General features: G+C 35.8%; 2 protein-coding genes across 2 annotated transcripts in view; both read right to left on the bottom strand.

Moving 5' to 3' along the window:
* LOC145674835 (uncharacterized) overlaps positions 1 to 23,233 on the bottom strand; it is a 39,922-nt gene extending 16,689 nt beyond the window's left edge. Inside the window, exon 1 of the mRNA XM_081745062.1 lies at positions 22,837 to 23,233. Within this exon, the coding sequence (XP_081601188.1) occupies positions 22,837 to 23,177 (341 nt within the window). The 5' untranslated portion in view covers positions 23,178 to 23,233. The remainder of the gene's footprint in view (positions 1 to 22,836) is intronic.
* LOC145675652 (atrial natriuretic peptide-converting enzyme) overlaps positions 1 to 26,499 on the bottom strand; it is a 415,955-nt gene that overhangs the window by 37,889 nt on the left and 351,567 nt on the right. The gene's annotated exons all lie outside the window — the stretch shown is intronic.

Raw genomic sequence — 26,499 nt, 5'->3', positions numbered from 1 at the left:
GAGAAAATAGATACAGCTAGCTGGAATTACCTATATATTTATATAATATGTATGTTCATGTTTCGTAAGCAATTTTCAATCAATATAAAATTTCAACGTAATGAACGCACGATTGGTTTTCTCGAATAAAGATCACATGCACCGCTAAGAGCTCAGGAATAAGCTTAATCTATGTTACGGCAGTGGATATTTGTATGCGTATGTAATACATTACAACTTTAGGAACTTGTTTAAGAAACAGAATGTACTTAAATTTAGACACGAACTATGCGAAACATCTTACTTTGAATCTAACTTGTTTCGTGATGCAACCCGAGGCCACACATAGCAAAGATGAGTGCCGTAGCTCCCACCACAAAGTTCTGGAATTTCGTCTTATAAGGTGTCAATTAAACACGTAGATGTGAAACGGTAATAAAGCATTTGATCAATTTTAAACAAAATATATTGTAGTAATAATTTACCCTATTTGTTCAGATAATGAACGTTATATTATGTTTTTAAAATGACAGTCAAAACAGAATGTATTGGATAATAAATGAGAAATTGTAAAATTTCAATTTCGGTACGATTAAATACATTCATGCTGCTATTTGTTGCGTTATCCGTTAGAATGTATTGAACAATTCTTATTCTAAGGAAGGAAATAAACTACTGTATACTACTGAAGTTAATTTAATAGAGTTTAATTGTATAGGCAGTACTGAGGCCATATGAGAAAGTTTTTTGCTGAAAGTGAAATATGGGTTACTATTAGAATTTTATCCCAGATATGATATACCCACTGATGATTGAAACTGGAACACACACATGGAAGGCATCAGCGCTAGCAAATTAGTTCTGAAGAAGTACACCATACTATAATTCTAAGTCAAGAATAAGGCCAAAAATAAGAAGCAGAAACGACAGACTTTACAATAATAATACTTTTACAATTTTAATTTCATCTATTTATTTCGAGACTTTCGAGACGAGACCGAGATTTGGGCCTCGAGACCGAGATCAAGACAAGCATTTGTTGATCGAGACGAGACCGAGACTTCAATTTTTGACTCGAGACGAGACCGAGACAGCTATTTTTAAACCGAGACGAGACCGAGACTGTACAAAGTCTCGTCTCGATACCATCCATACTGAAAAACAAGGTATAACATACAAGGCAAGTCGAACCGAGACTGTCGTCGACCAAGCCCAGACATAATATATAATGATCTTTATTCCTTAGGTGATTGGATACTTGGCCACCAAATTTGATTTACGTCTGGCCAGTAGTTACCGAGAAATAACGTACCACATACTCACAGAGCCAAACCGAGCCTGTCCTTTGCCGAGTCGACCACCAAGAATAGCGATCTTTATTCTTTGGACAATGGGCTATGTGTAGGGGCAGGAGTCTTTCGTAATTTGAAATTAAACATTACGCATTTGAAATTAAAAACTTCGTTTTTTTTTTTTTTTTTTGTCGCATTTTGAGATAGAAAATTTCTCATTTTGTCGCTAGGTATATCATTTTACAAGTTCTAATATACAAACTCTAATATAGGCCCGATATAAATAATGAACAATAATACTACTTAGAACAATGAAGTTATTCTTTATGCAGTTACTAACAAATTACTTCTTTCTTCGTTTACTAGTCCAATCACTTAAAATATACTAGCACAGTATATTCAGGATTGTCGTCATAAAAAAAACATACATTTTTTAGCTCGTACATCAGAAACACATACTCATGCACAAAAAAGGGGAAAACGTACATACAATACATTAGCGTAGTATCTTCTTGTTGCACGTTTCCCCGTTTTCTTCTTTCATTTGTACCGTTATGTTATTGATTGCCAAACTGTATTTCGTAAAACAACTCACAATCAGTATTCGTTATTGGAAGCCATATTGCAGACATGCACAAGTTACTGAAATTTAAAATTTTCTCCCCTTTGGTTCTTTGTGCAAGTAAAATATCCATTAGACTGATATTGCCATCTTGACTCTGCATCACAACTTCTTTCAAAATCTTATGGAAATCAGCGTATAAAGGTTCATACACTGCAGTTTCCTTTGAAAATTCTGCTATGTGAACAAACAGCTTCCACAAAGACTTTATATTAGGATTTGAGAGGCACTCGACGAATGAGAGATCAAACAATCTTCCAAGGCTTTCGTACATTTCATTCAATTCCTGCTTTTCTTTCCTCAAGGTAACTTCACAACATACTTTTTCCCGCGTCTTTTAAACAATATCGCCATTTTCTTCTGATCATCCTCTGACAACTTCGTAAAAAAAGTATCTTTGCGAGAACGAAACAACTCATTTGCGATTAAATTAAAACGTCAGTTGTTCTAGACGAGCATGCAAAAGATGGGTATGGCTTACTTTCTGTCTAGGTGAAGGTAACGAGATCCACCAAAACCTTACTGTTCTCAGAAACAAAATAAATCTGAGCTTGCAAGAGAACTTCTTTACCTTTAACAAAAATCTTTAAACTCTTTGATTGTTAGCTCAAACAATCATGAGAAGAAATGAGTTTTAAAAATGAAATGAAATCTTTGAGTTTTACGTCACACGGTTATGCCGGTTAGGCTAAAGGAGAGGTGATTATGAGAAATGAATGAAATGGTGAAATGAACAGTGGAAGGAAATTTCAGAACCCCGAGAAAACTCACGCACACGGTGTTTGTCCACCACAAAGAAGAAATTAATTTACACAGTGGTTTAAAATAGTTCTGCAAATATTGGACAGAACAGAACCAACTATTCCACTTTGCTAACAGTGGTTCAGGAAACAACTTCAGCATCAAGTGTGGATATTCTTTCCTTAGAAAAGCAACATATCAAAATTTGTTTCCTCGAATGTAAAAAAAAAAAAAAAAAAAAAAAGCATTTTTGATCTTGTATACAAGATTACTCAGCTTCCTTAACTCATACAGCCAAATATCACCTACTAAGTTTAACTTAGGCGACCAACAAGGAACATGAATGATATGGCTCCCAATTAAAACTGACAGAGTATCAAAACACTTGTTCATGTACCTGGCACCATCTGAAACAAATGCTAGAACATTTTTGTAATTTAATACATATCTCTTTATAGTGTCAACAACCGACTGTGAACACTTGTAGAATTAACACTATCAAGAAAATCACACTCAGCAAATAACACTTCTTCTCTGCTGCTGCTTCAAGAGTTCTTGCAAGAACAGCAAGCCCAGCTCTTCCCTTTCTGTCTGTAGATTCATCAGTACAAGTAGCAATCTTCTTTCCTTCCAAATCTTCCCTTACGGCTGCATTTGTTTTTGTACAGTATCTTTCTTTTTCGTTCAGTGCATGAATTACATTTACACATTAACGTTTGGATATCATTTACGTACAAGCCTTCACTGGCAAATTCACTTCCGCGATCTTGTACCGTCCTCTTTTTATTCACCATTTTTAAAATTATAAACTCTTTAAGCATACGTATTCCACAGATACACCGAAGTGAGGATTTCTGCTGTTTCAACACGACGCTGAATGTTCCACATTCTATAATTACCAACTGTGAACTTGAAATAGAAGTTAGTAGTAACCAGTGTTGCCAGTTGCAAAATGAAAATGTTGCATGGAAAATTGTACTTCTTATTTCTGTATTTTAACTGAAATTGATGCTTTAAAAAATTCAATTTTTCTCGTTTTGCGGCATATTTCGCTCAAAATGTCAGTTATCGCGTATTGTCGCGACTTCAAAAATACCTATTTCCTTACTCAATCTGGCATAATTCGTTGAAAAGACCAACTCTCGACTTCGTCGGAAAACTTTCGCGATTTCGCAACTTCCGAAAAACTCCTGCCCCTAACTATCTGCGCAACAAATTTCGAGGATATTCGGCCAGTAGTTACCGAGAAGTAAAATAGAACATACAAGACAAGCCGAGCCGAACCTGTTGCCGGCCGTGTTAGGCCATCACATATAGTTAGTTATCTTTATTCCTCAGATTTGATTATTGGGTACTTGCGCATCAAATTTGGTTTAAATTTGGCTGGTAGTTACCGAGAAATACCGTACTACATACACACATACATAATTACATCTGAAGTAAGATTACAAACTCCCGTATGCTTACAACGGGAGCTAAAAGGAAAGTTCTAGCATTACAAATGGAACATAGGGAGGCTTGAGACGGGTGAGCCCCCTGGGTACGCCACTGATCCTTGTGTATTGAGGATGAAATTTGGAAGTGGTCTGACACATCAGATGGTGCTATCAATAAAAAACTATTTAACCTTATCAATGAAATGTACATCTCGGGAAAAATACCAAGACTTCGAGAAAAGAATATTGGTTCCTTTCGCGAAGAGGAAAGGCACACGGAAATGCGAAGAACACAGAACCATAAACGCTTTCTCATGCATCAAAAATACTGTGCAAATTATCCCACAACGAATAGAAGGGAAAATCGAAGAACGGCTATTGGAGAACCAGTTTGGATTCACGAAGAAAAGGAAAACAAGGGAAGCAATACTGAGTTTACAGTTGGTCATGGAACAGTACATCAGAACAAACAAACCAATTGTGATAGCATTTGTAGATATAGAGAAAGCTTTTGACAACGTAGATTCGAACATCATGTTCACAGCGTTGAAGAATCTGAAAGTGAATTACAGAGACAGAAGAATAATATACCAACTTTATAGGAACCAGACAGTTGTTATAGGAGATAAGAAGGAAGCAAGAATAAGTAAAGGAGTGAGACAATGATGTGGACTTTCATCTCCCTGTTCAACGTCTATATAGAAGAGGCTATGAAAGAATTCTTTGACAAAAAGGAGAAAAGCGTAAAAGTAAATAGTCAGGTTCTTAGCATAGTAAGATTTGCTGATGACATAGCATTGATAGCGGAGAACGAAGAGGACTTGCAAAAAGCACTTTTAAACTTGAACGACCAACTAGAGAAAACATGCAAAATGAAGATAATTAAAAAAAACAAAGTAATAAATTGTACAAGAGCAGAACAGGAAGAGGCAAAGGTATGGCTAGATGGAGAGAAAATCGAGGAAGTTAAAGAATTTCCCCTATTTAGGAAGTCTAATATCCTCGGACGGAAGAAGTGAAAAAGACGTAAGTTCCAGAATAGCGCAGGCTAAACAAGCATTCTATAGGAAAAGAGGACTACTAATATCAAGAAATTTGTCACTGGACGATCGTAAACGATTTATTGAGACACTGGTACGGAGCGGCGCTTATGGATGAGACAAGGGCATTGAGAAAAGCTGAAATATCCAAGCTAGAAGCATTTGAAATGTGGTGTTGGAGCAAATGCTGCACATATCATGGACCGAAATGAAAACGAAGGCGTACTAAAGGAAGCTAATAAAGGACCATAGATCATGACGATAATAGGAAAAAGAAGCAACAGCATGCTTGGCCATCTTATTCGGCAGTCCGATTGGATCACCGTGCTGATAGAAAGGCAGAAGGAAAACCAGGAAGAGGAAGACCAAGGATAGAATATCTGGATGCAATTACGAAGAAGAAACCTTATCAAAGTATAAAAGAGCTCTCCCAAGCGAGAGAAAAGTTTCAAAATTTTCATGTTATCCACCAACCTATGGTTGAGGTGAACAAGATGATTTATATTTGTGCTCATGTCATTTGGAGTTGTCTCGTTATAAAAATCTATTAAAAGTACGAGATGACATATTAATATTACCCCACAAAATTAAAAGCACGAGACGAGATGCATCATGTCGCGAGCAACACTAATAGTATTCCACACTACTGCTTACATTTCTCATGGTTTCCGCTTTCCAGTCTAATCAGGCCAAGATTTCTAAACGACTTAAAACGAGCTGAACGAGCGAGTCATTTATCAAACTCGACTCGAGCAAATTACCTTTGACTCGACTCGAAACTCGAGTTTTAGCTCGACTCGTGCCCAATCTTAAACGCCCCTCTGTAGCGGCAATTATATAAAATCCTAAATTGCAACTTGTCATGAAGTTTTTCTTTCTTTCATCTCGGATTTGTGGTTGTGAAAATATAACGTTTTCCGTCATTTATTTTTTTCGGACACACCCTACATTCATTTAACGTAATTATGCAACATAGACTATGGCATTGAAAGCTTGACTTGTTAATCATTCCCACGCTGCAGCGTACACAATATAATGTTTACATCTTAAATTTATGAGCAAGGAGGGGGAAATTAGATCTCATTTCCCATTCCATCCGCGCTCTTGTCTAGCGTTTGTCCTATGGAACTCTAGTCCACGCCCTTTCACGTGGTTTTTGTTTCATCTATTTTTACCCTTGGCTACGAAGATACGTTTGTTGAGCAAAAGTGAGCTTTTCTGAAAATAGACTTGATCCCTTGTGCTCTGAATGCCCCACATCTAAAAATATTTTGTAAAAACTGAGTTCAAGCAAAATTTCTCCTGTAACCCAAGTTTGTTCGAAACTCATAAACTTAGCTTGTTTAGTTTCATTGATTACAGTTTTTCATCAGCAGCAAGGCTATATGAAATAGTACTCTTTATTTAACGTGGCATCCGAACCACTAATTTTGAAATATTACGTCGGATCGCAGACAGAATCACTACAACAAATTCCGTCTCGTGCCTCTACCCTCAAAATTTAATGTTAAAAAAACAAAAAGAGCGCCCTGAAGCGTGGTGCATATATACAGACAAACGAACACATTGAAATCAAATTGTCCCAGGCACTAAGTCTCGGAACTGATGTTAAAATAAGTATCACGGTTTAATGATTAGTTACACAGGCGATTGCCATACATTGGCCTTTATCGCCTGGTCCCTTCATACAAGATATGCCAAGGTGTCAGATTTGTAAGAAAATTTAGAACTGAGGTGGGGAAGAGAGACGAAATAAAATTTCCGTAATATAATGAAAAAAGATATTGTTGATACAAAATTAACTCTTACCTGAAGTTTCCAGTTGCATCCCAACCACATCACTGACGTTAGAATAATCAGAAGCGATTCTCTGATCAACACTTATCATTTGTTTAGGTTTCCATTTTTATCACAGCATTTCATTTTTCATAATGATTCTTCATTCTTTGAGCTGAACCAACCATTTCTTTCTTACATGTTTCGCAACGAGCTCGTATGGTCGCTTTTCTTATCTGATAAAGATTGTGTTACTTTAATAAATTTGCTCCAAATGATGTCCTTTTCTCCTCCCGTAAAACTCATGTTAAACGATTCCAAGTTGTGCAAAGACTGAGAACCAATATGTACTGCATACGAATGCCTACGGTATTTTAATTTCAGAACCGCAATTTAGCAACAAAAAAAAAAAAACTTTTAGAAATGAAAATTAAATTGGATACAATAGGAAATTAACACAAGGAATTACGAACTTTATTGTTTTTTTCATGAAAGTAAAAGTTTTCCTCGTTTGCTTCGTCAGGGTTAGGAAATGCTGGCTCTAGTTGGGAATAATTATGATAGAATTGAAATTATCAGTCAACTTGTGCTACTTCTCCCTCTCCATCCCCATTTCAATCATCAAAGCACGCCATCCAAAAATAATGAACATATAAGACGGTCTTTTTCAGTTCATGTACAAAATGTCTATGAAAGCTGGATTAAAAAAACTTGACATTAAATTTTGCCTCTTTTGCGTTCGAAATCTCGGAAATCTGCTCATTGTCCTCGCGGTTTGCTGTGCCGCCACGCATGGAGAGAAGAGAAAGTTATTTAGTCATAATCATTTTTTTTTCATTCAACTAAGTAAAAATATTGATATGATTTTTTGACTTCGTATAATAATAATGGTTGTTAACCGATATTAGTACGGGTAAAGTTCTATGGATCTCTACGTTAAAAATTATAAAAAAAACTTATATTACGTCGGTTAGCTTCCAATCAAGCAGGCTTAAGGCAAGGGAAATTGGTAAAGAATAAAGAATGACTGACGAGATATCTCCCTGTTCAGGCGAGTGAGCCTTCAATGATAGATGGCCGGCAGGTCCAAAGTAGACAAGGATTTAAATGGTTAAACTCACCAAACAAAAATAGTAAGCTAAGGGGAACTACAAACTTTTTTTCTTTCTTTTTAGATGGACGGTACTTTTGGACTAAAATGATAAAATTGGAAGCATACATCTGAGTTTAATACTCTTGCATAACCAAGCATTGAGACTGCAGACAACCCAAGAAATTCCTTCTATTTTAGTGGATTCTTCAAGAGAACGTAGTTGGTGAGGTAAACCAAGGCTATGTGATCAGTGTTAAGTTCCGTGGAGTGGTAGTGGATTCGTCAACTAAGATTGAATGAAATGAAATGAAATTTTTGAGTTTTACTTCCCACGGATATGCCGGTTAGGCTAAAGGAGACGGTGATAATGAGAGATGAGTAAAATGGTGGAATGAAGAAAGTGGGAGGAAACGGGAGAACCCCGAGAAAACCCACGAGCACAGTGTTTGTCCACCACAAAGTTCACTTGGCGGGAGCTGGGATCGAACTCGGGACCCCAAGCACCAGAGGTGAACGCTCTACCACTGAGCCACCGCGCCCCCCTCAACTAAGACGGAATAATTCGCTATTATCATTCCCGAATTCGGAACAATCGGTAATCCATAACCTTCCAAAATTCTTTGAAATTGTAAAAGAAAAAAAATAAAGTTAAACTGGTCCGACTTTCAGCACGTTAATTTGTAAGTATCATATTTGGTAGTGAAGGTGACATTTTTCATTTTCTGAATGATGTCCATTTCCTTTATGGTGTGTTAATTTCTTCATTTCTAGTGAGGCGTATGAGTCCTCAGTCTCCTGGAAAATATGATTCGCCATCCCTTCACTTTACGTCCACATCTCCAATATAAAGATGTTTACATTTGAGTATCTTCACAGTTTTTTTTTATTCTGGGGAGCTACCTGAGACAATATACCCATATTGGTTGCTACAGTTTTAAGAGTTCGTTCCGAAATTGGCCCTGCTACATAAAGAGTTGCTTATCATCTTTTAATTTGTCCAAGCATTCTAGGAATTGGGAAAGGGAATTATTCTACTTTTACCTGAAATTTAGAATGTATATGAGTTTTGTTTATTCCTCTCGTTCCTGCTGACGAACAACATACGGAGTCCGAACTATAAAGCATGAGCTAGAACTTCTACGTGAATGGTATGGGTACTCTCCCCCTTTCTGATTCAGTCACATGAACTACAAATCTTAATTGCAGTACGTCAGTGCTTGGGAGACTGGGCAGCTAATAGTGCTTCAACCAGTGGCGGCGATAGGACGTTAAAAGTGGGGGGCAAGACATTATCTGAATATTTGTGTATCAATCTTAGTTTCCCTGGTCGTTCCTAACACTTTGCCGAAAGGTTGTACAACTAATAGGATACTATCTTTTTCAGTTAAAATACCGTATATCGTATTTGATATTTTATTAAGTAAATTGACAAGAGCAACAGAAGTAGGTACTAGCTCTTTGTACTCTTAAACAACGAAAGTATAAAAAGATATTTGATTCCTTGCTCATGAACATCTTAAAATTCTGTCTGGAAAATTGTGTGATCAAATTATTTATAACAAATTTACAAAACAAATAAATAGAAAGGATAATATAAATCATAGTAATGAATAATGAAGCTTGTTTTGTAGAAGTTACATTGAAACTAGGGATTAATAAACAACTTATTTTTTAATTTCACACGTACTATTAAATGTATGTTATTACTCTTGGAAAATGAAAGACGATGAATATTACAAGCATATGCATTTAAAGAAATATTTTCTTTTGCAGCTTCCCGAAACATGTTTGTTGCCATTAGGTGCAGTTTTCATTTTTTTGGACCACATGAAAACACAATACCTAGAATCACACCACACACACTAGTTACACAAAATAATCCTAAAATCTAGAATTCATTAAATTTAATTGTATATATACTCGTACACCCCTAACACACCACTTCACTCGTATACACGGCAAAACAATGGAAAAGATAGAAGTCGTTTCATATTACTCCCTTTTTAATCAATATTTCTTTCTATTAGAAAGAACAAAAGATATTTTGGGAACTGTCAGTTTTTGTGCAATTAAAGAATAATTTCTGACAAACTTTTTCTTTTCGAAATGTTCTCTCAATTAGTTTCAAAGCGGCTGAATAACAATCGAGCCCTTCTAAGAAGTGAAAGGATGCCGGAATTGTTGTGCTCCAATAGGTTAATTTTTGGGGTTATTTCCACTGGCAATTAAAACCCAATTCCTGTAGCTATCTTAACTCAACGGGAAGACAAATAACCAATACGTACTCACGTAACGACAAATATATGGCACCATTTTTTTCTATGAACCAGTAATACATACAAAAGCTTTACATTTCCGAATGAAACTATATACCTTACTGAGCAACTTCAAAAAAGTGGGGGGGGGGCAACTGCTCCCCTTATCGCCGCCCATGGCTTCAACGTTTATGGAGAATATTGAAGTAATTATTTGTTGGAGCATGGGATAAATGTATGATGAGTGAATTTAGACATTGAGTGGTTTGCCTGCTCAGGAAATGTTATATTATAGTGCTTCGGAAAGTGTGGCCACGCTTTGCCTCTATCACTGCCACTCTCTCAGCCATTCATTAAATTGATCGAAAGATGAGTTCTGTTTATTGTTAGATTATTGCAGCTTAAAGAAGTATAACGATAAACGTCAGCAGGCCTAATTGATTGTTCTATCTAATCTTCTTTAGTGAAATTGTCAAACCTCTGTAATCCCTTTCGTAAGCGATTAATGTGACTGTTTTAGCAACATTCTGGTTTGGTCAATCTTGCAGAGCTTCTGAGTAAACAATAGTGTTAAAAATTCAGTAAAACTACAAACAAAAATGTAATTTGGTCATAAATAATTAATTATGGACTGAAACACTTCTTGAAACGTTAACATAAAAGAAAATATTGTTTGGTTGAATAATTCAACATTATATTTCTAAATGAAGAAGTTACAGCAAACCATTATTGAAATTACATTCTCCATGAAGATTTCATATAAAATTTTGTTCGAAAATGATTGTTATATGATTTGTGCTAAAGATATAAATTAACTATAATTACAAAGGTGTTAAAGTGCTGTCTTACTTGAAAGAAAACTTTCTTTGTTACCTCCCTATACGGAATTGGGTCGTGTTCTCTTTTCCGATGAAAACATATTTAGTCTAGTAGTGATTTTGGACGTACATTCATTTGGCGAAAGGTAAGAACACGCAATTAACCCAGATTCGATTTCGCACATGATTATCATGCGGGTCATATATTCTTGTGCGGGAAAGAAGAGGCATACCAACTTCCCAATTTTTTTAACATTTTACACTCATTAGTCAATTTTATCGTGACACTGTATTGATTCTCCACATGCGCATTTGCAGAAATGCAGATGGCTCCAAATTCTTCTTTATGGATAATGATAAGCCAACATATCGAACACCGCATGTGGCGGAGCTCTTGGAACGAGAAGGTATTCGGCGACTGGACTCACCTCCCTGTTCCCTGGTGTCATATGGAACACGTTTGAGTTTGGAAATGTCTTACAGCACGTCCAGATGCACTAAGTTATCATCCGGCACTGGAAAGTTGGTGGAGCACTAGAACTTCATACTACAAATCATTAATAAATTTGAATTGAGTTGATTTTGAGTTTAACGTCCCGTTCAGCAGGAAGGCTATATGAGACGCGGACCTACTGATTAACGTGGAATCCGAACCACATGAGCTCCAGCCGGGAATCGAACCCGGGTCTCCCACGCCAAAGGCGCGTACGCAAAACGCTTAGCCACGGAGGAGCTTTCATTAATAAATTTGTGAGTACGATGGAAGCACATGGAGATCAAGCATTGCTACCCGTACTGAGCACACTCTTTTAATGCCATGGAAACATCAGCTGCAGTGTTTCCAGTATAATTCACTGCCTCTGTAAAAATCTCTTTTGCTGTAACACGTTGTTTCTTTCTCTTGATTCTTCTAGCATACTGTATCACTAGTTTCAATATATGGCTTAATTTTCAGAAATGTATACTAAATAGAAGTAGCACTGCTTGCAAAACTCACTTTCGTCTGTATGTATTGCGCACCAGTACAGTAGAGCCCTTTCTCGATAGTTTTTTTGGTTAGTAAAAGTAATTAGTAGAGCAACCGACATTATGTTTTATTTTTTGTTTAATTATGCTTTATTTTTTCCCAAATTATGCTTTACTGTTAATTTCAATCATTGTTTAACATTAATCGTGTATAATGCATGTACAATAAATTAAATATTCTAAATATCTTGATTCATTTATTAATATTTTATGCAACCAGCTTCTTTCATACTTAACGAACTTTCTACTTAACGCACCGTAAAGAAATATGCTTTACTCGAGTCATTTTTTTCTATCACTTGTGTGCGCCTTACAGGTGCATATACACAGAAAAAGAAAGTAAAAGATGCCACCAAAAAGTACAGAAAGTGCTCAAGTTCAAGAGGTACACAGAACAATATAGTGTGGAGTTCTTGTGTACTATTCATTGTTGACGGAAAGTTTTCTTCTTCTTTTCCTTTTTTTTCTCCACATCAAAGGATTAGATCGCAAAAGTTTACAGAAATAAACATAAGCTTTTCATTGTTGCATTGTTATATTCCCAATGATTTTAGATTGTAAATATTGCAGTTTTAAAAAATATTAATACAGTATGTTAAAATTGCAGTTAAACAGAATTTTCCAAGAATTTTGCTATATATTTTAAATTATGCTTTATTTTCTAAAATTATGCTTTTAAAATTACTTTCTTCTGGACCCTTAGACAACCACAACCATGTTCAACGTACCAACCATATGTGTAAATTGCTATTGTGTTTTTTTATGTTCTTAGGTTGCCCCAGTAATGAGGATTAATTGAAGCAAGAAATGAACGAAAGAATCGAAAGAACTATGGATAACATAACTTATCTCTAACAAAAGTTAAATTATTTACATTTACTTACAGTTTTAGTATTAGCTTTTGTAGCACTGCTAATTATTATCAGCTCTTGAAATAATTGAAAACCGTTCTGGCGAAACTTGTTTTAAAGAAAAAGTGTTTTATTATTAATATCTTAGCTTATGAATCGGATTTAAATGGTGATGTGAATATTTTTGATCAGAGGATTAAGCGTCTCTTGCTTTACCTTAGATCATGTTGAAATTTAGGATTTCGTTTGTAACATACTCTTGAAATAAAAATTTCGTTATCCCGAATCATTTTTTTTAGAAAAAAAAATATGTAAAAGCCGTATTCAAGTCACTTTAAGAAGTTACTTACAATCAAGCTCTATCCAAATTGTAAAGCACAATAACTTTTGTTGTTTTATTTGAACAATCAGTTGTTCTCGGTAAAACATGACATGTGGTAATACATATACGGCGTGTCTTATGATAGTTGATAAGCTGAGATCAGATTATACTCCAAGCCATTACTTTTCTCTACTTTTGTTTCCGTTATCACATGTGCTTCTTATGTACAAACACTGTTAATTTTTCTATATCAATATAAAGCAATAAAATCATTTTAAAAAAATATATTTTTTAATTCTGCTGTGTGAAAAATGATATATAAAAATTGTTAACTACCATGTAAATTCAAACTTATTTTGCAAATTTCTACGCATAAATTATATGGACCGCTTGGATGCCAAGTGGCCTATCTCCAAAATTGTAACTTTCCGAGTGTGAAATCTGAAGTTCAATGTCTTATAAACAATTTATATTTCTGTTATATTGGCAACACAAACCATAACTTAACAGTTCATAGTTTTGAATTTACTTTTTATGAAAATATTTTAGAAAATGTACCCATCTACAGAAGAGAAGTCCCCTTTTCATTATCATCCAAACGGTTCGTGTGTGTTCTTCGACATGGCAGTTACTAGCTACAGCGATAACTTTTTCGCTACGTCATTATTGTGTCAACAACACTATCAACGATTTAGTAGATATATCACGCAACACTAGAATCTCTCCTTAAACTCATACTGTTGGGATTATATCGTGCCATACCTGAGAAACTTTGCTTAGTCCCATATCGTAGTCAGGTTAAAAAAGAAAGAAAAAAAAAGCTGGCCAGTTTTTTTTTTCAGTTAAGGACGAAATAACAGCTGAGTCTTCTGTAATAGAAATTCTCGCACGTAAATTATAGGATTTAACTTCCACATGCCTTCAGCCTGGAGGTGGAAAATCAGGCTCTTTTCACAACATTCACATTCATATGACTTCTGTATTACTGAATCTTATGGGTCTTCTTTCCTCTCACGGATATCTCAACCCATAAAGTTTATCATACTATTACTTTCTTGCTGATTTACACCATGGTTCAGATTTTTTTTTTGTGTACCCCTTTTTAAATTTGGTTTCTTTCTGAAATTCAGTTTTACCAATAGCCAAATTCCGGCTACATGACCTGCTTGCCTGAGCCTCGTAGATTTCGTGAACCTAACAATGTTCGGTAAACGATACAAATTATGTAGTTCACCGTTATGAAATATCCGCCATTCATCAATCCCATTCCCCTTGGTTCCGAAAATTCGTATCACGATTTAATTTTCAAATATTATAAGTCTGCGTTCTTCCATCAGAGTAAGCGACCAACTTTCGAAACCATACAGCACAACGACATGATTATCGTTTAAAATATTTTAACCTTCATATTCCTTGATAGAATTCCCAACGACAAAATATACTGAATTGAATAGTTAATATAAATTTTCTGCTTTTAGGCAACATTTAATTTCTTCGTCGATATAGTTTTGATCTGTTAATACTGATTGTAGATATTTAAAATATCTACTTAATTGAAAATATTACTTGATATTTTGACGCATCCACAATTTGGAATATTACGATTTTGGCGAACTCTCATGTAAATAGTTTCCTCTCCATTCGTTTCTACTTTTCTTTTTACCATCCCCTATCAAATTTACATAAGTGCCTTACATTTCAACTTAGGCAAAAAAAATATAAAATTGTACATTCACCATCTCAGATATTGTTAAAACTTTTTTATAGCAACTAGACATGTTTTTAAGAGACCCATATTTTTTGTTTTGTCGAAAAAAATTTTCCCGCCAAGTATTGGGCCATCAAAGACGTGGAGTACAATTTATGAATTGTAGAAGACATGGAAAATGGTCAACTTCGGAGCCTCACCATTCGGCTGGAGACAGGTAAAGTTATAATTCTTGTTGTGGTATGTACATAAAGATATAAATAAACTATATTTTATTATAGTTTGGTTTGCGCATGCGCATATTTTTGTACATAAATCAACAAATGAACGTCAATTTATCTGAAAAGTCGAAGTTTGAGCACTTTCATTTCGAATTTTAAAATTCTGTTTTCACGGTTGGTAAGACCTGGTTACCCGCTTTCCGAAAAAAATTGTGTATCGCTTCTGTGTGCAATCGTTTTGTCGCAGAAAATTTGAGAAATTGTAAAATTTTCAAAAATCGCCATTTTTGGGCGCCATTTTCTCGAATTTACTAAAATTCTGAAATTTTGTCAGATGGTTCAACTTTACATGAATAATAAACACTCCAAATACCATTCTCGACCAATGCTTCATGAATTAACTGCAGCCTTTTGAAGTTAGCGATGTTTCGTTAACTTTGACGTCACAGTTAGCAACACTGGGAACAATAAAAGTGCTATGATTTGATCATGTTTGTGGTTTATATTCATTAAATGAAGAATAAAAGGTTTCCTTGACTGCTTTTTTTTTGTTATTTCGATCAAGAAGGCTCTTTGAAATAGTAAAATGAGCCTCCCCCTACTCCTCCGTTTTCTTAAACCGAAATAATGTGAGGTGGAAATTACGATTACGAAACGCACAAATTTCAAGTTCATTTACTCAAAATGGCCTTCGGAAACAAAATTTCACTGATTTTTTTGTTGATTTTCTATTTTTTTACATGGTCCAATCATTTGCTTGGTTGATGTCTTCTTCGCTAATTGCATGTAACCGTGCAGGTTCTACAATAGGTGTTCGCTCACTCACAACTTGTCCAGGAGTGGATCTAGGGGGAAGAACCTTTTTTATTTTATATATAAATAAAACCGATCTCAGAGTTTAGAGCTCTTAAAAGTAGCTCTAAGTAGCAGTATTACCTCCCTCCTCTTCCAGGAGTCCGTCCTGGATCCGCTCCTGCGTAGCACATTGTCGATAGTCACAAATGCTGAAGGTCCAAGTGGAAGCATAAACAGCACTTCAACTTCACGTAATTCATGATTTATTCATAATATTTCTGCTACGCACCACTGGTTATCATACATATATGTATGTAACAAAAGTTCCTTTTTGCAGATTTCTTAAATCTACACTTTGAATTGCAGAAGTTGATTTTGGGGGAAGCATGAAGTTAGTTCATGGTTACCCGTTACTGCCATAAAAACTTCGCCATTTTCCGAAAGCCAAAGATGACTTCGTTGAATACCAGTTACCGGTCGCATACTTTCTTTTTTTTCTTCCGGAAGTCGTCGAATTCAGTTCCAGGCAACAAAAACGAGAGTAATACGCGGAGTTTGTACTTGTACTATACTCACGAATTCTTCTGCGGTTTTAGTGGGGGCGCGGTGGCTCAGTGGTAGAGCGTCCACCTCCGGTGCTTGGGGTCCCTGGTTCGATCTCAGATCGCGCCGTGTGGGCATTGTGGTGGACAAACACCGTACTCGGGGGTTCTCTCGGGGTTATCCCGTTTCCTCCCACTTTCTGCATTTCACCATTTCATTCATTTCTCATAATCACCGTCTCCTTTAGCCTAACCGGCATAAGCGTGGGACGTAAAACTTAAAGATTTCATTTCAATTTTATTCTTCTGCGGTTTTAATACTGTGTATCTGTTTTTGCCTAAGATTATGCCGCGTTGCCACATTCTTTACACCTCCCCCCCCTCAATACCGTCGCAGAGATCCTTGCATGGCCGGTTTCACTGCAAAGCCACTGCTTTATCGGATCTGTCTGCATCTCGAACATCTGAAAGCGATTTTTCAAGTGGAATGCAGCACCATCAGAAATCACTAACACGGTTTGGGAAATTGTAGACATTTATTTTCTCGTATTCAAACCTTTTTCTATAAAATATATTTTCGCTTTTCTTCGAGTATTTTTAGCAACTTCTCTATGGCTATGAGTAGATGAGCCGAATCGTGTGTTTTATCGTCGTTTATTACAACAAAACTGCCAGTTGTTTCATATTCCGGTGATAACTCTGAATTTCACTTTGCAGAATAACAGTCCACTTTTCAGCGAAGTCCACATGAAGTAAAATAGAATTTGTATCTTGAAATTTTATACGGTGCTTTTCGGTAGCAATTAATTCTGTTTGGATTTTCTTGATGTAGTCATGAATTACAATTCTTACAGTTAAACCAGCAATGTACGATACGAAAACAGAAAGTGGCACAGTTTTTCAACGAGATTATTGTTTTCCTATATGGCATACGTAACACTTTCATTTTCATGAGGATCAATAATTAAAGACTCCACACTTATTCCTTCCACTCCAGGACATTAACCACATTCTTGGAGAAGACAGTTGTGATTTTCTACGGATCATACTATAAAGGAAATAGGTCATTCATGACAGCTTCAATACAGGCTGCACCTTTGATTTGTAGCAACGCAGTAGCAGCTAATTTAAATTTGCACAATACACACACACACATACACACTTCCCTCGCAGGTTGTGGACTGAACCATTTTAGTCGAATACTGAAAAATTGCAAGTGACCCATTCTTATGTTGGGATTGTTCTGTTTAAAAAGTCAGTAAATTTCTTTGGAACACGTAGGAAAACGTTTCGATTTTTTTAACTTTTTGTCCCTTTTTGATCACTGTAATGACATCACACTTAATTTAGACTTTATCTGGAGCATTCCAAATCATCACTGAGGTAACAGTTCAGGCTTTTTGTAGATCAGAATTTATTGGATGGCCATTTCAAGTAAAGTTAAAAGTTGTGTGCTTCGTAATCGTAATTTCCACCTCAGATTATTTCGGTTTAAGAAAACGGAGGAGTAGGGGGAGGCTCATTTTACTATTTCCGAGAGCCTTCGTGATCAAAATAATGAAAAAAAAAAACAGTCAAGAAAACCTTTTATTCTTCATTTAATGAATGTGAAGCACAAACATGATCAAATCATTGCACTTTTATTGTTCCCAGTGTTGCTAACTGTGACATCAAAGTTAACGAAACTTCGCTAACTTTAAAAGGCTGCAGTTAATTCTTGAAGCATTGGTCGAGATAGGTATTGGTGTGTTTATTATTCATGTAAAGTTGAACCATCTGACAAAATTTCAGAATTTTAAAAAATTCGAGAAAATGGCGATTTTTGAAAACTTTAAAATTTATCGAATTTTTGCGACAAAACGGTTGCACACAGAAGAGATACACAATTTTTTTGGTAAGCGGGTAACCATGTCTTACTAACTGTGAAAACAGAATTTTAAAATTCGAACCGAAAGTGCTGGAAAAAAATTCGCAAACTTTGACTTTTCAGATAAATTGATGTTCATTTGTTAATGTATGTACAAAAAGATACGTATGCGCAAACCAAACTGTAATAAAATATAGTTTATTTATATCACTTTGTGCATACCAAACATGGATTATACCTCTACCTGTCTCCATAGCCGAATGGTGAGACTCCGAAGTTGACCATTTTCCATGTTTTCTACAATACATAAATTGTACTTCACGTCTTTGATGGCCCATTACTTGGCGGGAAAATTTGTTTTCGACAAAACAAAAAAATATTGGTCTCTTAGAAGCATGTCTAGTTGCTATAAAAAAAGTTTCAACAATATCTGAGATGGTGATGGTACATGCTCTGCCTGAATTGAAATGGAAGGCACCATTATCACCATACGCCATATCTGGCGAGTACCATTCACCTTTAACCCTGGAACTCCAGACATATTTTTATACCTTTGTGTACCAGTCGGGTCCACTGGACCCACAATAATATATTGAGACCATTTAGACATATAATTAAAGTTTTGGGAGAAAATTAACAACTAAATACGTAGTTATCGTAGTTATACCGTACACTAGAAATATGATAACTTAGCAGTATTACTATTTCTTTATATGAGCTCAAATAGAAGTTCTAATTTTTAGGCATAATAAAATAGTCAACCTTTTACATACACATAATAACAACATTTGATTACGAGTAGCAAATATTTGCTTCCAAAAAACTCAAAATTGCGATCCCTTTGCCTTTTGTTGTGCATTTGTTAAGGTTAGTGTACGAAACATTTTTCACAAACAACTCTGCTATGCTCAGAACGCACATTTGTCTTGCATTTGGTACAGAAGGTTCTTGTGTTGCGATCCCGTTTTGATGGGCAGATCCCGCATCGATCTTTCTTTTTGGATAACTCTTTTTCCGTGAGCTGATCAGTTTCTGTGTGGCTTCTCTTCCAATATGGGCCAATTTTTTGCCGAGGGAAATCAGGAAGTTACGGCGTTACGATCTCTGCCTCTTGTCTTTCTTCTGTAGTGACAAGAATATAATATAAGCTTTGAGTGCGCTTATATCAATCATGTTGAAGAATACTACCAGAGGCCATCTTGTCTTTCGCTTTGTGCTGTAACAGCGGCTCATCTGGTCCATAGTATCTTATAGCCAGACTTTGTTTTGTTATAGTAAAGGATTACTTCTGGCTTTTTCTCTGCTGTAGAAGTGTCAACTTCAGGCTAGTTATGCATTGTTAGAAGAGTAACAGTTTTGTACTTCTTTGGACAGTACGAAACAATCATGGAATCCTGTTGGAATCCAAACAAACTGCTTCCTACAGCCCTACTTTTATCCGCTTTGGTAAATGAAGTTGGGAGTTCTGGCTTACTCTTCCGTATAGTTCCGACGTAGGTGAGTTTTCGTTAATTCAATTTAGTGCAAGAGAAAGACTTGTAAAGCAGTTATCCCCAGTAATATTTCTACAACTTCCAACAATTTCTTCTGTCGGTTGAAGAACGATTCTTTTCCCTTGATTGACTTCTCTTCCCTGTTCTGGGCTTTTTCCGCTATATATTTGCATCTTCCACACATAGCTTGTCGTGCTATCACAAATAATCCAGAAGTTATTCCATATTTACCCGGTTTACTTGTTATGTATTGCCGAAAGGGACAACGTCCACGAAAAGTCACAAGCTGTTCGTCTACCGTCATGTTATCTCCGGGAATATAAGCGTCCTACAAAGTTTTAACACAGTCTTCAAACACTGCACGATTTGAAGATAGTTTATCATCAGGTGTTCTCTGGTGCCTCAGCTCTGCATCATCAAAACATAGAGCAAAATTGATTCGTTGAAAACCTGCTCATAATGGAATTGAAGATAGGTCGACCGTTTTCCTTACTCCAGAGCTGCCTAGTTTCTTCATTCTTTGATTTGTAAAACCCCAATAAATATTAGCACGCCGATATATTTCTGAAGTTCCTCAACAGTAACGGGTTTCCACTCACGAGGAAATTTTATCCTACCTTCCTTGTTAGTCCACTTGCAAATTGTTTCCAGAATGTTTCTGCGAAAAAATAGACAAAAAGCAGATTTCTCATCATCAACTTCCCTGTTAGCATACCGTGTAGGTCCACGGTCCTTTCTAGGTACATTGGCAGCACCAGCACGCCCGCGACTGGTAGTGGAGGGTACTAAATTCTAATGTTCTAAGCCGCTTCTAGAGCGGAAAATTGCTTCTTCTTCCACGTCACTGTCACTAACATAAGAAAAATAACTCTCACTTGCAGATAACTAATAATTCACAGTCCACTTCTCCATCATATGTAGAATCACCAGATAAATCCTTCTCTTCTGCCAACAGACATTGGCGTATATCGTTATCGGAAAGTCCGCCACGTACCATTATCCTCACACACTAAATCCAATGACTAAAGTGAAACTTGCACTGGCTGGTTTAGAATATATTATAGGTAGAAATTTATAATATACCCCTGAGAAGTGGTGTCAGGGAGAAAATACCATAAACCAGTAAACATTACGTAAAAGAGGAATAATTAGGAAAACTTACTAAAACTGCATTAAACTTCTTTATATGTAAAACATTTTGAAACATGATACTAATAACAAAGAATAAAGAACACGCTGACGATAATTCTTCCATCAATGATCCACAATGTAAATCAAAACAAAATTTGAACCAGTATTCCTATTTAAAGTATACAGTGGGTCCACTGGACCCACCTGGTACACAATGCTATAATTTTTATATATACCACTTGACTTAAAAGAACAAAGTATTTCTGACATAACAAGGGAGAAGAGCACCATAAAGAAAAAGTCACGGAATATTAGCGACTACTCACGACAACTTACTCTGTAATTAATAAACGAAAAGTCATATTTGTCCAATGGACCCGTTTGGGACTTCCAGGGTTAAAATGACAACGAACATAGCCAGCTGCGCTGGTACCCTAACTTGGTTTGATAACATGTCCTTTTTAGAGGGAACCTATCACAAGTTGGTTGGGGTTTCATGTTGGTCCGAGTTTTTTATTCATTCTCTTAGTGAACCTGCACCTAACAGCGCGATATTACCCATAAAACGATTAAGACAGTAAGAGTTTGTCTCATACTAAGGTAAGTTAATATTTTTGAATGTAACTATGATCCATAATTAGGGACAATAGTTAAAAATAAAACATTACCAGATGCTGCTCAGGTTTAGGCGCACAACATTTCGCAAAATTTATGTAAAATTCAACTATTTTTGGAAAGACGTGTTTACGTATAGGCAGCAATTTTCTGCAGATTGAAGAATTAAATACCGAGTAATAATATTGTATGCTATGTTTACAAGTGTAGCGTTACTAATGTCAAACAATTACAAGTGCATTTTGTACCAGTTTTACTGTGAAATCCCCGTGTATCATTATCCGTGCTATGGCGTAAACCAGCACCTACCATTGCTGACGTGGCTGCTTCCTTTGTGCGCATCTCGCGCGTGAGATTTGTCCTGCCCTTACTTGAAAAAATGAAATGAAATCTTTAAGTTTTACGTCCCACGCATATGTCGGTTAGGCTAAAGGAGACGGTGATGATGAGTAATGAATGAAATGGTGGAATTAAGAGTGGGAGGAAACGGGAGAACCCCGAGAAAACCCACGCACACGGTGTTTGTCCACCACAAAGTTCACTTGGCGGGGCTGGGATCGAACCCGGGACTCCAAGCACCAGAGGTGAACGCTCTACCACTGACCCACCGCGGCCCAACCTGCCCTTACTTAGTTAGGTAGTCGTGCACTTTAGTAGCCACCTAGCAAAAGTTGGTCTTGTGTTTCTGTACTGTAATTTTTATACCACATATCTGGACGCTGTATTTATACGCAGATCTAAACAATTCTAAATTTTCAACAATTAGTTCTGCTGGCTCCTTGAATTTCACCTATGCTAAGTTGGGTAATATCATGTTGCCCAGTGTAAATATTTTCGTACCGTTTTATTATACGGATCCATTAGAGTTCGGAGTATGTTTAGTACGAGGGGTCCGGAAGCAAGTAAAAACAAAATTTACAGGAGAAATGAATGATGCAAGTACTTAGACGTAATATAACGTAACCAAATTTAACCTAACATAAAGTAACCTAAGCTAACCTGAACTGACCTAATATTAGTAGAAATAAGGGAATTCTATCATTCTTTGGAAAATTATGCGGGACCCCTACACTGATATAAACTAAACTATAACCTAAGGTTACAGTAAAACTCCACTAATATTTTGGAGAATAAGAAGGTAATTAATGTAAGAATTATAATTTTTGAACAATTAGTTCGAGTGGTATTCCTAAACTTCACCTGCACGCATTACCTTTCTTGCACAAGTGAATTAATATCCTCTACTTCATTTTGTTTCAATTTAATTTCATGCGTGATACATTTCTGGTGATCCACATCATATTCGGACATTCCTGAATTCCCGTTCAATTTACAGCTCATTTGAAATGGAGTTTCTAGTTTCACACTTGTGGTAGAAGTACTTGTTTCACTCTTCGCAACATTGCTCACTTTCAATGTCTGGAATGTGGAATCATTGTTGTCGGTAATCACTGGATATATAAATCCTTTGTCTTCGAGTGGGTCTTCCTTATTAAAATTATTTGTCTGCATTTCGCAAACAAGTTCAGGCTTCACGTCTGCTTCCCCAGCCATGATGCACTAATCTCCAGCTCGAAATCTAAGTACTGAGTAGGCCTATTATAGCTTCAGCGTTGCCAAACTGTTCAGAACATATTATCGTATGCAGCACATAAAATTGTCGTTCTTATTGTAAAATTATCGTATCTTTTATTTTCAGTCCCAATACCAAGCTTTATTATCATTATTATCATTATTATTATTATTATTATTATTATTATTATTATTATTATTATTATTATTATTATTATTATTATTATTATTATTATTAAGAAGTTTTATAGCTTTGATTTGAATGTTCCAAACTTCCATTCGCAGCCAGTGTTCGTAGTTTTTCTTTAAAAATTCCCTCGACTGATACAAAATTTTCCTTTTTCTTATCAAACTTTTTCCCAGTTTGTTGAGAGTACAATTCCTATGACAGAAGTTATGTGATAAGATGAATTTAGCTATATTAAAGGAAGTTCGAACCACATTTGTTTTATTGATTTGCTTTTTGCTTGTATTATTTTTTAAAATTTTTTCCTTCATATTTTTCAGCAAAAAAAATATACACAACCAGCGAGCAATAGTTTGCATAATTGGCCCAAACTATGATAGGGGGCGCGGTGGCTCAGTGGTAGGGCGTTCACCTCCGGTGCTTGGGGTTTCTCGGTAACCGCGTCGGGACAGGGGAGCGGAGAGCGTCACTCTGCAGTGTATCCAACGATTTCTAAAAGTTGCAGTTTACATGTTATAAGTAGCCTAATCTGTTTCGCTTAATAAGAACGCTATAAATTACATAGTTGTTATTGAATGCAGAATGGTTATTCATGAAGTAATGCAGATGTAGTGTGGATAATGACATATGCATGGAAATTAACAATTTAAGAACAACATGGCACGCAATTGAGTTTGTACCATGTATTAGGCAGATTGTATAAAAATTGCATTTTATTTGATTTCATTATAAGACAGGAGCAACCTGTAAAACACAGGAATAACAATGCCAATGACTAAAAGCTTATTAGGGTTGATAGCTTAGAGACTTGCGCAATACCTTGCAACTGTAAGTTTAAATAAAGCTAAGGCTCGTGATGCTTGTGTTTGTTTTAAATGTATGTTTATCGGTTAGTAAATTATTTTCTCGAGTTTTAGCCAAGGAAGAATTCCGATACCTTTCCACTCGAGAACTGTGGAAGTCCTCTCCATTGGTTTATTGGCTAGCGCATGTGCCTTTGTGTTACGTGGTTCTAGGTTGAAATCCGAGTGAGCTCAAAAATTAATTTTACAATCTTTCACTTTCATTAATCATCTGTTTTCTCTAGCATAAAGAGTATAATAATGGGACGTTAAACTAAAGAAATTTCATTTCATTTTTTCGATGAATTTGAACCCTTTGGGAGAAAAACGTGAAGAAGAAAATTTTCCTTCATTTTTTAAAGGGCTATGGGATTGGATAACTTGCCTTTCGGCATTGGCATGTAAAATTTGATTACAGTGCATCTTTCTTTTAGGATTATTATCGTGATCGAGCCTTTTGGTAAATGTGGAATAAAAGTATTGATAAAACATCAGCGTATGGATAATGTAAGCGTATCATTGATTCAACACATGATAAACTCACAATTTTTATTTATGGGTAGAGAAATTCCCCTTGAACTCACTCTAAATTTCTTTCAGACTCTAGGTCTCAGGTGACAAAGAATTAATTCTACTGTCTGTTTTCACACACAATATAATTTTAAAACTTGGGTGCCTAGTGTTATCTTTGTGCCTGCAATACATAATCATTTGTCGATTAAGTTCAGAGGACTGAGTTTAGCCCATAAGCACAAGTTGCATATAGTTCAAACATATCAGATGTACGGTCTTGTTTAAAAAACCTGTCCCTCTCCCTCCTCTATCTGAAAATCTCTATATTGTTGTCCACATATGAAATTCAAAGACAAAGGCAATCATCTTTAAACAGCTGTATTTTTATTTTAAGTCTAAGTATTACAATGTACTAAGTATAGTTGCAAGAGGTTTTTTTTAAATAATGAACTTAGGTACCTAATATTGGCACTCATCTTTTTCATGAATTGATCAAAGAAGCGGCCGCGTGATTTTCTGGCAATTGTTTCATCACCGGTACTTTTGTGCAATGAGATAACAATGAAATGACAAACTTTGTTTTTCAAACTTGATACTTTGAGAAACTTATGCAAGTGGTTTTGTTATTCAAATATTCATCTGTTCACTCTAATCAGTTTGAGAAGTAGCATTAATTTTATAATAACATAATGCCTGTAAGAGTTACCCTGAAAATATATTTTGTATTTATTTTTTAATACATAATTCATTTTTTCCTGAATTTCACTGGAGTTCAATTCCTTGGAAGGAAAGTAGCAAATCTCATCTAAATGCATGTTATATTTAATACGTGGAAAAGAAAAGAAACAATAAATGAACATATGGAATCAGAAATTTTAAAAAAGGAAGTGAATAAGTGGAAACAAGTAATTGTTCGTATTGTTAGCGTTACTCTTACACTAACAGCGTCCAACCTAGCATTTCGAGGTCATATAGAAGAAATAGGGAAAGCACTTAGTGGGAATTTTATATCCGTTATAGAATTATTGGTTAATATGACCCTGTTTTGGAGCAACTTATCAGCGGGCTGAAATGATTTGAGAAGTATTAGCCCAGAAATTTTAAATGAAATAATCGAACTTCCGTCCAGAAAAAGTAAAAGACGAGTTATTAAATTAGATAAAATCTGCGCAGATTTCTCTATAATTACGGACGCTTCTCGAGATATTACCAAGAAGAGCCAATTAAATCAAATATTCGATGTGTTACTCTTGATAGGGACCCATCTGGAAACCCTTTAGAAATCAAAATTAATGAATGTTTCTTAGGTTTCAAAAGTATTACTGATCTGACGGCTGGTGGGTTAGAAACAGAAATTCTAAAAATGTTGGAGGAAAATAGACTTTCATTGTCAAAATGTCATGGTCAGTAGTATGACGGGGCGGCAAATATATAAGAGGGCTTAAAAACAAGAATTCAAGAAAAACAAAAGAGCGCTAATTTGTTCACTATATTACTCGTTATGACATTACAATTTTCGTATTATTCAATAATCAGGGAACACGGTGGATAAGTTGTGGAATGCTATAGTGCGAAGGGTCCCAGTTTCGATCCTAGCCAATGTAAGTTTATAGTGGGTGAGTTTTGTCGTGGTTCTGACATTTCCTCCCACATGACCGTTCCACCAATTATTTTATAATCATTCACTTTCATTAACCATTCGTTTCTCTTACCATGCCAGGTATACGCGTGGGACGTGAAACTATAAGTTAAGTTTCATTCA

The sequence above is a fragment of the Thermobia domestica genome, chromosome 18, assembly GCF_964235325.1.
Source record: "Thermobia domestica chromosome 18, izTheDome1.hap1.1, whole genome shotgun sequence".
Lineage (NCBI taxonomy): Eukaryota > Metazoa > Arthropoda > Insecta > Zygentoma > Lepismatidae > Thermobia > Thermobia domestica.
This window is presented reverse-complemented; position numbering and strand designations above follow the sequence as displayed.